Here is a 15,495-nt window from a genome sequence, read left to right on the forward strand (position 1 = left end):
TTTTTCAACTACGTTTCTTTCTTTCTCTCTTTCGCACACACACAGACACACACACGCATATGGCTGTATATCTCTCTCTTTCTACCTCTCTTTCACACACATACACACACATCTTTACATGGCTCTATATCTTTCTCTTTTTAACTCTCTTTCAAACACACAGACTCTATATATCTGTCTTTCTACCTCTCATTCACTAACACACACACACACGCACGGCTCAATATCTCTCTTTTTCTAACTTTCTTTCACACACACACACACACACGCATGGCTCTATATCTCTCTCTGTCTACCTTTCTTGCTGTGTCCAGCTCTGTGGCTCTGACAAATGAGCTATCTCTCCTTGTGCTGATCACAGCCCAGCTGAACAGACAGAGAACGAAGTAGAGAAGGATGTGTGTGTGGGGGGGGGGGGGGGGGGGATGAGAATGATAGAATGATGAATTCATGATGTGTTGATTGAAAGGTAAAATACAAAGCCTAGGAGTTTGGAAACTATTTACTGTATATGACATGACCTGTGGTGGTTGGCCTTCTAGAGTTCACTGGGGGAGTTACTAGTACGTGACATGCGTATGTACGTGTGTGTGTTTGTGTGTGTGTGTGTGTGTCTGTCTTACAGAGTTTGTGCATTTAGGAAATACTCTGTGGTCCCCATGATTTTGACCTTGACTCCAAATCATATATAAAACTCATGACACGTAAATAAATGACACATACAAAAAACCCTGTGAGGGTGTGGGGTTATCTGGGTGTGTGTACGTGTGAGAGAGTGAGAGAAAGAGAGGGAGAGACAGAGAGTGAATGAATGAAGTTTAGGTTCAATATAATTGATTACCAGTGCCTTAAGAGTAAATTACATTGCTCAACCCCTGACATGTATCTGGGAGAAAATCAGAATCAATGGGTCTGACAGGGCCACTACACTCACTTCCAAACACACACACACAAACAGAGACTATGTATAAGCTAGGTTCATCTCCCTAAGTGCTTACCTATTGTTTATGTAATACATGCTTTTCCCCTTTTTGTTTGTTGCCAAACCTGTGGCAAGTCTTGATCTCATATCCTGGCCAACAGAAAAACTTCATTAAATGACATTGTAAAACAAAAACCAAACAATAGACCTATATAAAAATGTGACTTAACAATTCTCATAGCACCATGGTAATTTGCAACACACACACACAACCCCCCCCCCCCCCCCCCCCCCCCCCACACACACACACACCACACACACACACACACACTCACACACACAAAAAGGCATACACAATGCTTTCATTCCTCAGAAAATTACGATAAATCTCCCACCCCTCAACCCCCCCATTTCCTCCAATTATCTTTTGTCCGCTGTGTTTTCAGTTACCGTTCTGTCTCTCTTGTGCGCGGCCCACGTCAACGTGCAGGCAGCGATAAAAGCCCAAGCGCATCATGGTACCCGATAGGATGAGCGAGGAGATGAACGCGCGAGGACGTTCGCGGCCTTACGGTGAAAGACTGCACACTACTTCTAACACTGTTCCCCGGGACACGTATTCAGATCACTGAAACTTTTTGTCTCGAGCAGCCGGTGAATGAAGTTCACCAGTGGACAGCAGGTCCAATGCAGCTTCCATGGGTATGTCTCCGCATTCCATGATGGGCTTGGCATTATACCAGTTGGTCTCTCTTTGCTCAAAAGTCAACAGGACGCGCTGCTCACCGGGGAACGAAGAACAGTAGAGAACCGTTGCCCTTGGGCCGGTATGATTGTATCAAATGTGAGCTTAAACTGCGCGAGCTGTCCAGTGGGAGACGGCACAGTGGTCTCGCGAACTCTCAGCCCCACCGGGCACCTTGTGGTTGCAGTGTGCCTCGGATTCATCGGAACGTTCGGTTTTCTCAATAACTTTTTGGTTCTCACTCTGTTTTGTCGGTACCGGACACTGCGCTCGCCTATAAATTTCCTGCTTGTCAGTATCTCGTTTAGTGACTTGCTGGTGTGCGTACTTGGAACCCCGTTCAGCTTTGCCGCCAGTACGCAGGGCAGGTGGCTGATCGGACGCGGCGGCTGCGTATGGTATGGCTTCGTTAACGCATGCTTAGGTGAGTACCAGACAAATAGTCTACTACGGTTTCAAACAACTATACAACCATTTCTCTTGTGTTCACTTTTTAGTGGGCTGTGCAAGAGTAAAACAGGTGTCGGTTAATCTCCACAAATCAGCTTTTATATATTTGAACACACCTATAGCCTACATAAAAACGATTTTCAATATGGTGGTCGAGATTTCTACGTAATGTCTTGAAAATGTCTAAAAAATATCTGTTACAAGACAGTTTTAAGTAACACTTAATTCGAGTAAGAATTAAGAATAATGAATGATTGAACATGAAGGAGGCTAATCTAATCTGTCTCAAGTTGCTGAGTGTTTCTCTTTGGCAGTCCTTGCGCAAGGATCCGTGCCATGCCTGTACCGCAGACGGTGGACGGTTCCTGGACGTAGCCCAACTCAGTCTTGACTCTAACACACCACTTGTTTGTAACCGCATCAACCACCGTGCTAGTGCTCGAGGTCTAGGCTGATGTAGCCGCACTTTCTCCCACTAAACTTCGTGAACGTTCTCTCACTCAGAGCATTTTATCCTCCAAGACACAATACGGAAATGTATTTTGCCACCATTCTTTTGAACCACACTGGAACAAGAGGTTCTAAATATTTTGAAATACACAGTTGATGTGACATTGGTGTGGTGCTCCTGTACATTCACGTGCTCATTTGAACTTGTTATTCTATTGGTCTGCTAGGATCTAAGGAGATAGATTGGGTAGTTTAATGGTTGAAAAAGTAATTAGTAGAAACTAAAGAAAACTCACATCTGATAGAGAAAAGGACTGGAGTGTCTCTGTGTCTGTGTATGTGCGTATGTGTGTGTGTACGTGCGTATGTGTGTGTGTGTACGTGCGTGTGTGTGTACGTGTGTGTGTGCGTTCATGCCTGAGAACGGACACACATGGTCAGTCCATTAGCTGTTATAACACACGTCTCAATTGGCACTAATTAAAGAGAGCTCTTAGTTCACCTACCCCTCGCCCGCCCGCCCCCCCCTCCGCCCGCTTCCCCCCTGTCCCTCCACCCGCCCCCCCCCCCCCCCACACACACACACACACACACTCTCAAGCAGTCAGTGTTCAATAGACCAGCTGACCCCTTCAATACACACACATACACACACCTCTGCAGCCAGGCGCAAGCACCCGCTGAGTGTGTCCGCAGTGAGGGGATTTAGGGTCGGCGCCAATCATGGTTTCCATAGCAGCAGGTGATTGAGACTAGATGTAGTGGCCCAATGAAGTACCTTACATTCTCATTAAACCATATCTTCTGATTAGGTAGATGAGAGCTAATCATGCTACAAAACTCTGATTACTCACCAACATCTGACTCAATATGTGACAACAGTAGGGTTTTGTAATAGCTCCAATAGAGCCCTGATTGGGGAATGGCATTTTGTCTTTGCTATTATAATTATCTCCGTATAATATTATTTCAAGAACAATTAGGCTATCTACAAAATTCTGAACGTGTTTCTGGATCTGTGTGCGGGCAAATGTGTGAGGGCAGCGCGTGTGTGCGTGAGGCGGTGTGTGTGTGCGTGAGGCAGTGTGTGTGTGCGTGAGGCAGTGTGTGTGTGCGTGAGGCAGTGTGTGTGTGCGTGAGGCAGTGTGTGTGTGCGTGAGGCAGTGTGTGTGTGCGTGAGGCGGTGTGTGTGTGCGTGAGGCGGTGTGTGTGTGCGTGAGGCAGTGTGTGTGTGCGTGAGGCGGTGTGTGTGTGCGTGAGGCAGTGTGTGTGCTTGTGCAAGGGCCTGCGGCTGATGTCTGTCGACACCCCCCCCCCATCCCTCTCTCCACCCACCCACTCGCCCGCCCCCCCCCCCCCTCACCAGGCATCGTGTCGCTCATCTCCCTGGCCGTGCTGTCGTACGAGCGCTACTGCACCATGCTGAGCCCCACCCAGGCAGACGGGCGCAACTACTGGCCCGTCCTGGGAGGGGTGTGTTTCTCCTGGCTGTACTCGGTGGCCTGGACCGTGCCCCCCCTGCTGGGCTGGAGCCGCTACGGCCCCGAGGGGCCCGGGACCACCTGCTCTGTGGACTGGAGCACCCAGACGCCCAACAACATCTCCTACATCGTGTGCCTGTTCACCTTCTGCCTCCTGCTGCCCTTCTTCGTCATCGTGTTCTCCTATGGGAAACTGCTGGCCGCCATCCGACAGGTACGACCCCTGACCCCTCACCGGACCCCCTCATTTGTGGTGATACAGTACCTGACCCATGCAGGTGATACAGTACCTGACCCATGCAGGTGATACAGAACGTGACCCATGCAGGTGATACAGAACGTGACCCATGCAGGTGATACAGTACCTGACCCATGCAGGTGATACAGAACGTGACCCATGCAGGTGATACAGTACCTGACCCATGCAGGTGATACAGAACGTGACCTATGCAGGTGATACAGTACCTGACCCATGCAGGTGATACAGAACGTGACCCATGCAGGTGATACAGTACCTGACCCATGCAGGTGATACAGAACGTGACCTATGCAGGTGATACAGTACCTGACCCATGCAGGTGATACAGTACCTGACCCATGCAGGTGATACAGTAGGTGTCGGTTTTTCGCCCTCATACCGTGTACAGTAAAAACCAGCGACCCAGCCATCCATCATCCATGACCAAGCTCCTCAACTGGAGTTGGGTTCAGTTTGACATAAGAGTGTTTTTCACTCAGTGTTCTGCGGGATATCTGTTTCTCAGGTGTTTCTGAGTTGGGCTCATGCACTCTAGCTCAGAGCAAACCCATCCAGACAACTGGGGGTGTCTGGCTAACTGCTAATGACAAGACAACAAGGGATTAGATTCATTCGAATCAGGCCCTGTGGAGCCTTTTGTTTATGAGAAGGGCTTTAACGTGGCTCATTGCTAATGACGGGGAATGCCTGTTGAAAAACCCCCTGAGCCCAGCTACTCCTGTTTGTGTTTGTGAGTAAGTTTGTACGTTGTGTGGGTTTTGTATGTGTGCGCGTGTGCGTGTCTGTGTGTGTGTCTGTGTGTGTGTGTGTGAGACTGCGAGAGAGGAGGATCAAGGCTGTAGGCAAGGGATGAAGGACGCAGAGAGAAAGAAGGGCTATGTCCTCTTGCCAATCTTGTTTTTGAATGGGGACCAACTGTGAGTATTGTGTATGTATTGTTCAGTCAAGTGTGCATTTGTGTGCGTGATTCTAGTGAATAAGATTCCCACCTGGCAAGGGTTCCATCCAGAGCTTAAACAACCAAAAAGTTGTGCACATGCCTAAGTGTGTGTGTGCTCGTAATGGCCCTGTGTTGTGTTTCTCTTGAGGTGTTTTGTTTCATGGGGATTATCTCCTGCTTCTAGAGCACACACAAACGCATGTCCCTGTTACACGCAGACACGCATGCAGTTATGCAGTGGGACTCAAGCTGGCCTGAGTCGTAAGCAGTAACCCGACTCAGAGATATTCAATTACAAAGACACAGAAACACAAAGAATGACAGAGAGAGAGAGAGAGAGAGAGAGAGAGAGAGAGAGAGAGAGAGAGAGAGAGAGAGGGAGAGAGAGAGAGAGAGACAGGGAGAGAGAGAGAGAGGGAGAGAGAGAGAGAGAGACAGAGACAGAGAGACAGAGGGAGAAAGAGCCAACGTGTGGTCGTGTGGTCACATAAGTGGTTTAACAGAAAGAACTGCAGCAGAAGGTGAAGGAGAGAGAGAGATGAAGTAGAGGAGGAAGAACAATAGTGCGTCTGATTTATGCCCATAAGAGAACAAGCCGTTGCTGTGTAAGTGTGATGATTGTGTGTGCTATAGCAATGGTCATCAACGCATTACCACATTTCATAGCACTATCGCTTCAACATCTGTCGTGTGTGTGTGTGTCCATTTCTCCAGGTCAGCAGTGTCAGCTCGGTAGTGTCCCGTCGCCGGGAGCAACGCGTGCTGGTGATGGTGGTTACCATGGTAGCGTGCTACCTGGTGTGCTGGTTACCGTACGGTGTGGCGGCTCTCCTGTCCACCTTCGGCCCCCGTGACTTCCTGTCCCCTGAGGTCACCATCATCCCCTCCCTGCTGGCCAAGACTTCCACTGTGGTCAACCCGGTCATATACATATATATGAACAAGCAGGTGAGACACACACACACCCTCAAGCCACGCTGCAGCCACCGTTATCAACCTTGTTGTGAACAGCAGTGCATTAGGTGACAAGAGGGGTGGGGGTGCTTTGAAAACACACAAAGACACAAACACTAATGGGCAAACACACACACACACGGATGTCACGCCTCAGGTGTGGAAAGGTGAACATACAGAATGAAAAGGTACATGCTTACAATGGCTGGTCAGTTGATGAAAATCCATTAAATCCAACCGGACAAAAGACTTGTCTGTTCCTATGTGTTTAACAAGTCTGTCATCTCTCACCTTCTCACCAACACTAATGTTCCTCATCATCAACACCTACCATGAGAGAAGAGGAGACTCGAGGAGCAGAGAGAATTAAGTGAGAGTGAGAGTAGGAGAAGAGAGGAGAGAGTGAAGGCAGACAGAGGGGAGAGGAGAGGAGAGAGTGAAAGCAGACAGAGGGGAGAGGAGAAGAGAGGAGAGAGAGTGAAGGCAGACAGAGGGGAGAGGAGAGGAGAGAGAGTGAAGGCAGACAGAGGGGAGAAGAGAGGAGAGAGAGTGAAGGCAGAACGAGGGGAGAGGAGAAGAGAGGAGAGAGTGAAGGCAGACAGAGGGGAGAAGAGAGGAGGGAGAGTGAAGGCAGAAAGAGGGGAGAGGAGAAGAGAGGAGAGAGAGTGAAGGCAGACAGAGGGGAGAGGAGAAGAGAGGAGAGAGAGTGAAGGCAGACAGAGGGGAGAAGAGAGGAGAGAGTGAAGGCAGACAGAGGGGAGAAGAGAGGAGAGGAGAGAGTGAAGGCAGAAAGAGGGGAGAGGAGAAATGAGGACAGACGGAGCGGAGTAAAAGAGGAGGAAGGAGGGAGAGCTAGTTTTAGCTTCAAAAAGAGAGCTACCTTTGATTCTGATTAGCAAGGGACTCCATTATCAGAGAGGAGCACAGTGGCTGTGACCTTTCTCTGCAATCCCATCCTCTCTCATCCCCATCACACACACCCTCTTTATCAGTCTGTGTGTGTGTGTGTGTGTACATGTATGTGTGTACATGTATGTGTGTTTGCAAGTAATCCTGTCAAGTCCGTTATTACACTCTTGTTTGTATGATTGTGTTATAGTTGTTCAGAAGTGAAACAGCAGTTTTCTCTGAGGGAATACATTTCGACCTCTGATTGTACTGTCAGACAGTGCTGTAACGATTTCTATTCAGAACTATACCTGAGAGAACATTGAGTTTCATGAGAAAAATAATTGGACTCTTGTACTTTCACTGCAATGAATTCTATAAAACAACCCTGATCTTGTAGGCACTAACAATTACGATGCTTCTGACCAAGTTATTTGTCCACACACACACCGGACACCTGTGTGGCGCTGTCAGTCTTCAGTTCCTCCCAGCCCATATCCATGGCAACATTGAGTTGAGGCGAGTTGAAGACTTTAAGTGCTGCATGGATTCAAGAACGGGTCTCAAGGAGAGCGTGTCCACAACAATAAGGGTTTGTGTAAGAGTCTGTTCACAGTGAAGAGTGTGTCTAACAGTGGTGACTTGATGATATCAGTAATGCCAGATATTTCCTCATGGTCTGTGACACTCGTCACAAACAAGGAGGTATTGTTCTGTCATGTTTCAGCAAAGAGATGAGCTGAAGAGACTGCACACACACATGTTCACACACCCGTGACACCCGTACCAGACATGCACATGTACACACACGAGCACACGCACCTGAGCCTCGCTTAGGTCTTTGTCTCAGTCAGATACCAATCTGCTCCTGAGCTCCGAGATAATCCCTGCTGTCGCCTCCCTGTCCTTTCTCTCGATATCTCATCCCTCCTACATTCTCTATCCTTCATCAAGCTCTCCCTCTCTCCCTCCCTCTCTAACCCCCTCTCTCCGCTCCTCTCTGACATCCTTTCTCCCTCCCTCTCTCCCTCTCTCTCTCACTCCCTCTCTCTCTCTTTGCCCCTCACCACTGACTTGTCACATTCATTTGTTGGCCCTCCTCAACCTTTGTTTTCAACCTCGTCATCGTTTAACCTTCGTTTAACTATAAAGAGGTCATTCTAGCGCTCTATAGCACAGACCGTTCTTTTGCACTGGTGACGCCGATACTGTTATAACCGTCCTACTTGTCCTTGATTGTCAGTAGACCTTTTTGGAACAAAATGATCTGCTCAGTTAGTACATTAAAATGTAAACTAGTCAACATCCTACAAGGTGAGGTTTTCTTTTGGAGAGGGCGAACTGTTTCTGTTCCTCCCTCCTGATTCCAGAGCATTCCAGACGGATCCAGTTGCTTTCCCTCTCAGGACCATCCCACTACGCTGTCTCACGACTCCACCCGTGCACCCGCCCGTCGCCACGCTGAGAAGGTCAGAGAGGATCTCCTTCTCTTAGCTCCTCTCCTCGGCGCTGAGAGGAAGCTTTGAGGCCGTCATCGATGTCTCCTGGGAAAATGTAGTAGACTCTAAGTATACGTGTGGAACTGAAGAGTATACTAAGTACACTACGTTTGTTCGGGGGACACACAGCCTGCATCTGTGTCACGTGTGGGGGCGTGGGGAAGATATCTGGCACACACACGTACCGTAATTGGACAGGTGGTGTTGATTTGTACTGGCCTTTTTGTACCTAACTGGATAAAAACTGACTGGATAAAACTATCTAAAATGATGTGTGTGTGTGTGTGTGTAGTTCTACAGGTGTTTCAGAGCTTTCCTGAGTTGCTCCACCCCTGACCATGGCTCCAGCTACAAAACATCGTCGCGTGCGACCAAAACGTTCCGAAACAACCGTCATGGAAACGGACACAACGTTAGAGTTGGGCTGCCACCCATTGGCCCGCCCACTCCCCATTCTGTCCACCAATCGTCCGAGGCGGCAAACTGTCAACCTTCCTCCAATCCCCACATTCCTTCCCCACCTCAGACCCCTCCCACTGGCACGCCCAGACCCAGACTGACTCTTGTGGCACATTATAATGTCTAGAGACAGAGAGAGAGAGAGAGAGAGAGATACCAGGAGGCAGGAGGGCCCACATAAAGAAAGACTATACTGAGAAATGGACATTCCTCTAGACATTTAACCATTTACGCAGTCAAAGGTCAGGGGTCGTTAAAGAGATCTTGGGCAAGTCTTATGTCCAGTAAGCCCCACTTGAAGGTGTTTTAGTCGTGCTCATCAGATTCTTTGCTAACCAGGGTGGAAGGGAGACAAGGGACAGAACATGTCGTGTGCAAAAGATACAGTGATCAATAGGGGATTTAACCTTACATGACTCTCCACTGTATTGTAACACACTTCTGTCTACCAGAGTCAAAGCTACAAGGTTAAGCTCTGGTCCTTAGAGCAGCTCTATGGAAAACCTAGAGGTTACTTGAATGCTGACACTGTTTTCTGTGCATGATAGCTGGACCAAGGGGATTTCTCTTCTAAAGAGATATCAAAGTAGTGGTGTTGTTCTGATCAATAACATTGATTGAGTAACTGATTGATCGACTAGGGGTTAAGGGGAAAGACGTCGCATTGAATCTCACAGTAATCACTTTCATTGATCTCCCACAATATTACCCATGAACATGCTCACGCTATCTGGGCGAGTTGTTTGTTCTTGCCAGGGCATTGCAGAGATTGCATGGACATAGACTGGATTGAGACTTCGTAATGAACGCGATGAGTTCAGAGGTGTCCTTATGCTTGAAGTGTATCTTTAACAGGGCTCTAGATTGACCCAAAGTCAAGTTTTCAAGAGACAATCCGGCTGTTTTTTTCCTTTCTCTTTTCTGAACCAAAGATCCAATGTTGCTTGTGCATCTGTGCATCAGTAAACCACCCTGGGACTGAGTCCAGTCTGGGAGCAGACTGAGAGCAGGGCAGGCAGAGGAGGGCTCCATCTATTCACCCCTGGGGGCTTTGGGAAAGAACGGGGGGGAAATGGAGTCCAGGTTCATGTTGTGGAGGGAGCTGAAGGCAGTCGCCACTGTCATCAAAAGTACTAGAATGAATCCCGGTTTACTGTGGTTGTTTTCAGAAAGGACATTAACTATTAGCATGCAAATCTTAAGAAAAACAGTCAACTAGCAATGAGACTAGTGTTATTTAGTTTGTAGTAGGTTTGTGTAAGGGTGAGGGGAAAGTTACACATGCAATGAGATAAGAACTTTACAGGTTTGTGCTGTTTGAGGTCATATTCAGAACTTACCAATGGCAATGTATTCTGCATGTTTGCAATGCATATGTAAATGTGCAAGAAAGCACTTTACAGACAGAAATAGAAATGACTCTCCATAAACACATTTGCTCTGCCGCAATAAAGCAATTACAAAAGGCAACAAAAATAGGTCAAGCTTTTCCCTTTATATTGATTAAGTGTATCTTAGTTATGTAACTTCATTAATTGTGTTTTCTTAATCAAAATGTTTTTCTCTACCAGTTCTGGGAGGCACAATGTTTTTTGGCAGATAAGTGCATGATGTTTTTGTAAATTATGTTTTTTTTGTCAGTTTGTATGTAATGTTGAGGATTGAGGATTCTTCTGTGAAATATGTTTTTAAAGGATTACTTGGGGTTGAGAAGGGGGGTAAGCAATCTTTTCTGAATCCGTTTTCATGCTTGATACATGGGGATTGGACACAGTGGTTAACAGTTGATAGAAATCAGCAACATTTTATGCAATTAATTTTTAATTCTTCTTCTACGCAAGAAAAACTAATGTATGCCTTTACTTTTACTTGTGACAGATCTGCTTTATATCAAGAAGGGGAGACACTATTATAGAAGTCTAGGATCCATTCAGATGCATTTAAATGCGTGTTATTAGTGGCATTTGTATGTTATCAAAAACAGTTTATTTATTTATTAAATCATAAAGACAGCAGTTTTTTGTCAAGATTGTTCAAGTGTTATTTTTAAAATGGTGTTGTGCTTTTTACACTGTTTTTCGTAGCATAAACAAATAACGCACAAATACATGTTGCCTTCTCATTATAGAATAGAATATAGAATGATAATGACGTTTCAGAATGTGTGTGATGGGTTGTTTGCACACAGTCACAAAAACACATCTTCAGATTTTCTCTGGCACGGGCCTCGTCCGATTTGTAGTAGTATTCTTGTTAGATGAACCTATCCATTATTAAATCGTTGTCGAAGGATATAGAGGAGATTCATATTTTAAATTAAATCTTTCATCTGCAGGGAAACTATCCGGGAGAACAGAATATTTTAAACAAATATTACTTCAGAGGGTCATGTCATGAATGAATGATGAGTTGAAGTCACACAAACACATTCTTACTTAATAAAGTGTTACTCTTGTCTTTTATCTTCCTTCAAGCCATGATATCAAACTATACAGTATGAGTCTGTGTGTCTGTGTCCAAGTGTGTGTGTTTCTGTCAAAGCATACTTCCTTAAGATAAATTCCTTTCTAAACCCATTTTATAAAAATCCTTGTCGAGCGAAGCCTTTAATCTGATAATGAATTCACAAATTACTTATATTGTTTTTTATCTCGTTAACATGGACTGTGATATTGAGTTATCACTCCAACCCCTACATCCAATGTGCAGCATTGATTCGTTTGTTAGTTTTTATGGCGGCAAAGCAATTATAATGGCAATTATAACAGTTGGTACAAATCAAATATGAGCCAAATAAGAAAAGTGACTTAATTATTGTCCTCTTCATAACTCTTAGGATCAGTCTGTTGAGGGAATTATTTTGAGCGCCGGGGGATATTCTATGATTGATTCTGGATACCTTTGGAGGCTCAGTCTGAGGTGTGTGGCACATTTGTCTCGCGTTCCCAAGTTTGGCCCTCTCTGCTGTTGCCACAGAACCATCAATAATTGTGAGCTGCCTAAATATCGTACCTCCCTGATTTGCACATCATATGGGAGCAGAGCTCCTAAACTTGAACTGTGAGCCTTAGCAAGTAGCACGCATGAATGGAGCTGAATTAATTCACAAGACTACAGTCTCCGAGACGTTGATGATGACTTCTGGAGAGATGGGTTCCTGGGCCAGCCAGCAGGAGGGAACCGCCACAGTGATGAACGCCATGTGGATGCACAGTGGTGTGGAGAGCTGCAATGTTTCAGACTGACCAGGGTCAACAAACAGCCTCCGTTGTACCCAGGCATAGCTATGGACAGCCGCAGTTCAGTTTTAACGACCTTCTTCTTGTTCAAGATAAGCGACCTAACACACCTCTGAAACGAAGGACATGTGGGCTCCAGTGATTTGTCAATAAGTCACTAATCAGAGGCAGCTCTAGGTCACAGACGTATGAATCCGTCCATGGTCAGTGTGCGCGTGTGTGTGTGTGCTTGCGGGTGTGTGTATGTGTGTGTGTTCAGCTCTCGAGCAGGGAACACGTGTCACCTGGTCCACCTCAGCAGGCACCTGGACCAGCCTATAGAGATCTTTCCTTTCTCTTCTCTCTTTGTCCTGCTCCACGCCCCCTTCCCCTCTCTTGGTCTCAGCCTGGCCTTCTGCAGATCTCCCCTTCAATGATACAGGCTCATTAGCACATCACACTCCACCGCCAAGTTTCACACTTCACTCTCCCCCTTTCCCCCGCTCTCTCACCCTTCCTTCTCTCCCCTCCTTCCCTCTTCTCTGTTCCTTCCTCTCCATGTCTTCCTCTCTCTCTTTGCCCTGCCTCTCTCTCTCTTGGTTTTGCCACAGGCGGTCAGGCTGTCGGGTGCAGCTGTTGGAAGAGATGTTTTGCATGTAAATACCAACACGCACACACACACACACAAAGACACACGCACACAAAAAGCATACGCACACACACAGAGAGAAAGACATACACACAATTAAAATCACTATCAGACACCCATTTATGCTTTTCAGGTGTGCTGAAATAGCTTTTGATGAGGTCATAGAGTTGAGCGGATCCAAGCATTTCCTCCTCACACACACAGACAAGCTGCAGAACATAGGACACTTGTTTACTCTCCATTTTCTCTTCTTCCATGTCTCTTTCTCCTCCTCTTCTGCTCTCTCTCTCAGGGAGGATGATGATGAAGAGGAACCTTGCCGTTGATGATCATAATCTTGACTTTCTATCTCTGTCTCTGTTTCTCTCCCTTTCTCAATTCTCTGCCTCCTTCCCTCGCTCCCACTAACCCATGTCTGTCGATGTGTATGCGAGTCGAACACCCCTCCATAACGCTACATGGAGAACAGGAGTGAAAGAGCCTGTAAATAAAGCGTAAAGGTCAAAGACGGGGTCAGAGATTAAAGATAAGGGGTCACATAGCACTCACAGACCCAGAGAGATATGAGACTGAGCCATCTGTTGCTAGACTACACAGCTGCGTTTAGGAGCCTCTCTCACACACACGTACACACAAACACACAAACACACACACACACACACGCAGGGACAAGCCCCTCAGGCATTGTGTCTCTGGATGGCACATCTGCAAATCAAAACTGAAAAAGAAGGAAGTGGGAAAGCATATGTGTAAATGCATATCATAGAAATCTGCCTCTCAGTAAGTAGTTAGTTAACCAAAGTTCAACCAACATAGCACTATCTCACAATCTTTTCATCAGGGTGTACGTTCTATTTCTGTGTGGTGCGTGTCTCTGGGTGTGTTTGTCTGTGTGCTTGTAAAGATAAACCTCTTTCCATTCACTATGAATTTCCAAACTTTTCCCTTAAAGAAAAGTCCAAAAGTTAAAAGGCCGTTCAACTCCAAAGCCTTATCTCTGTAAATGCAGTTATCTCAGCGTGCAGGCAAGACTAGGACTGGATAATGGTCATTATGGTTAGATGAGACTTATTACCACACACACAGACACTCTCACTCAGGCACACAACTATGATTAAACACACACCGCCAAACACACACACACACACACCTGCCTGCCTGTAAGTTCATATGTAATTAATATTTAATCAGGCCCCTCCCTGTGGATAGAGGGATGATAAACGAGTGCTCAGAGCGAAGGATAACAAGATAAACACCAAAGCATCGGCAAGACGACAGCACGAGGAAGAGTCATCCATCACGCCAAGGTTTCCACGACGACCTGTCGCTATGCCATCAGACGTGGGCCATGCGTTGAGTACGGGGGCGCACAGTGGCCCTCAAACACAGCCTTGACTCCTCTGGAACACTCTGTCAAACTGATCACTAACTCACAGCAAACTAAGTTTCTGGGGTAGAACATTATGGTATGAGGTCTACTAAGGAGCTGGTGAGAATGATGAGGATCCACACGTGTTTCCTAGATAACATGATCCAGACTGAGGACCAGACTTGTCTGTGAGCTTGTGTTTCCTCTGCTATGGCAGATTGGTCTGGCCACCCTCCTTTTCAAACTGATCGACAACCAACCTGAATCCGGTCGGGCCAATCACAACCATTTATATGACCTTACAGGGGAGCGCCATTAAGGTATCTGATGCAAAAAAATTAACATAAACTAAAAAAACATTAAATATAACTAATAACTGTTAACAATACTGCACTCAGCAATCCTTTCACTCTCTCTCTCTCTCGCTCTCTCTCTCTTTATATCTCTCTATTTCTCTCTATTTCTCTAAAACTTCATTTGCACCATAAACACTATTATTTACACACAGATGACCTAAAAGTTACAGTAAAAGGTTAAATTGACCGTTAGAAACCTCCATATCCAAACAAACATATAACGTTTTCTCATGTCATGTTATCACCATATCGAGTGGAAATGCCTCCAACATATCAAATACCCCATTATACAGTAATTGTTAATTAGGTAACTAATGATAAGGTTCCTATTAATTGAGTATGAAATTAATTTAAGTCCCACCTCATCTTCCAGCAACTCTGCAGTTCAATGATACCTACCTGCCTCAGTCTGTGCTCATCTCTCTCTCTCTCTTTCTCTCTCTCTCTCTCTCTCTCTCTCTCTCTCTCTCTCTCTCTCTCTCTCTCTCTCTCTCTCTTTCTCTCTCTCATGTCCTGTTCCTGTCTGTGTTTTCACCATATGTGCCACGTCTCTCATTCTCCTACAGGGAATGTGAACGAGCCTCTGAGCTGAGTTATTAACAAACACACCAAAGCATTATGGGGAAAAAATGCATGCAATTTAACAGCGTAATTAGTTATTCTGTGTACAATATCCTGAAGTGTGCACATCTATGTGTGGTTCGACAACGTGTGTGTGTGAGGGGCTGTGTGAGGCGGTGCTTGTGTGTGTCAGTGGGGGAGGGGGGGGGGGGGGGGGCTAGGTCAGCTTAGTGGGCTAGGACTGCTACACAGTTAGGACGTGTTTCAACCCCAAATGATCCAAATGACTCTGCTC

General features: G+C 46.3%; 1 protein-coding gene across 1 annotated transcript; it reads left to right on the plus strand.

Moving 5' to 3' along the window:
- The first annotated feature begins 1,462 nt into the window (after positions 1 to 1,462).
- Positions 1,463 to 11,055, plus strand: LOC124470138 (pinopsin-like). Its single transcript, XM_047023889.1, has 4 exons — positions 1,463 to 2,091; positions 3,934 to 4,262; positions 5,962 to 6,195; positions 8,881 to 11,055. Exons 1-4 carry the CDS (start codon positions 1,581 to 1,583, stop codon positions 9,172 to 9,174), a joined length of 1,368 nt encoding a protein of 455 aa, XP_046879845.1. The 5' UTR covers positions 1,463 to 1,580; the 3' UTR covers positions 9,175 to 11,055.
- The last annotated feature ends 4,440 nt before the right edge of the window (positions 11,056 to 15,495 follow it).

Source organism: Hypomesus transpacificus, chromosome 8 (genome assembly GCF_021917145.1).
Source record: "Hypomesus transpacificus isolate Combined female chromosome 8, fHypTra1, whole genome shotgun sequence".
NCBI classification, from domain to species: domain Eukaryota; kingdom Metazoa; phylum Chordata; class Actinopteri; order Osmeriformes; family Osmeridae; genus Hypomesus; species Hypomesus transpacificus.